At 66.1% G+C, this 878-nt stretch overlaps 1 protein-coding gene across 1 annotated transcript in view; it reads left to right on the forward strand.

The window, feature by feature from the left end:
• FBXL8 (F-box and leucine-rich repeat protein 8) overlaps window positions 1–94 on the forward strand; it is a 3,504-nt gene extending 3,410 nt beyond the window's left edge. The window contains exon 5 of the mRNA XM_005876454.2: window positions 37–94. Coding sequence (XP_005876516.1) covers window positions 37–94 — 58 coding nt within the window. The remainder of the gene's footprint in view (window positions 1–36) is intronic.
• The last annotated feature ends 784 nt before the right edge of the window (window positions 95–878 follow it).

Genomic DNA, 878 nt, shown 5'->3' on the forward strand with positions numbered 1-878 from the left:
GCACGCCTTCCTCGCGCACTGCCCGCGCCTGCGCAGCTACACGCTCAAACTAACGCGGGAGCGCCATCCCTGGCGGCCCACGCGCGTGGAGTGACAGGGCAAGCCCTCTCCCGCCCCTGCCCCCAGCAGGCGTGCGGCCCCTCAGATGCCGGGTGGATGTGCCCAAGAGAGCGCCAACTGCTAACCGGCTCCGTCAGGACTCTGTTGCCACTTGTGCCTCTCGAGGATTTGGGGGGAGGGGTGCCCTGCGTCCACTCAATGCTCTGGACATCTGCAGGCGGCCCCGATGTGCCCAGGGTACTGGGATCACCCTCCTCCAACCTCCCTCCTCTGGGAATGCCGCGCCAGCTCCGCAACCCCCTCCCCCCGGGTGGGGGGGCGGGGAGGGCACAAGCGCAGGCCGAGCCTCAGGGGTAAGTGTGGAATAAACAAATCCTGCGGTACTTCTGCGTCCAGTGACAGACCTGGTCGGCTCTGAAGGGACCGGGCAGGCATCCTGCAGAGGTCGGAGGAGGAGTGGGCGAGATTGAGACCGCAAGGTCCGCTGCACCGAAACAACTGCGGGAGGCAGGGGTGCGGCGAAGCCCCAGGATTCCGGAGCGGGGTGTCCGCTTCTCCTCCTCCCGCCCTTCTCCGCTCCTCTCTGACCGCTCCGAGGCTTCACTGTGCCCATGGCCTTCGCCTTCTAGGACTTTACCAGCGCACACCAGGCTGCGCACAGGCCATTTCTTCCGAAGGAAAATGGAAGACATAGCGGTTCTGAGAAGGGTGGAACTCAAACCCAGGCCACCTCTCCCCGCACCCCTGCACGCACATCCGATCCCAGCCTGCCCTTTCTGTCTGATGGTGGGGTGGCCCAGGCTGAGCCCCGCCCCGTG

This window comes from Myotis brandtii, unplaced genomic scaffold (genome assembly GCF_000412655.1).
Source record: "Myotis brandtii unplaced genomic scaffold, ASM41265v1 scaffold486, whole genome shotgun sequence".
Taxonomy (NCBI): Eukaryota; Metazoa; Chordata; class Mammalia; order Chiroptera; family Vespertilionidae; genus Myotis; species Myotis brandtii.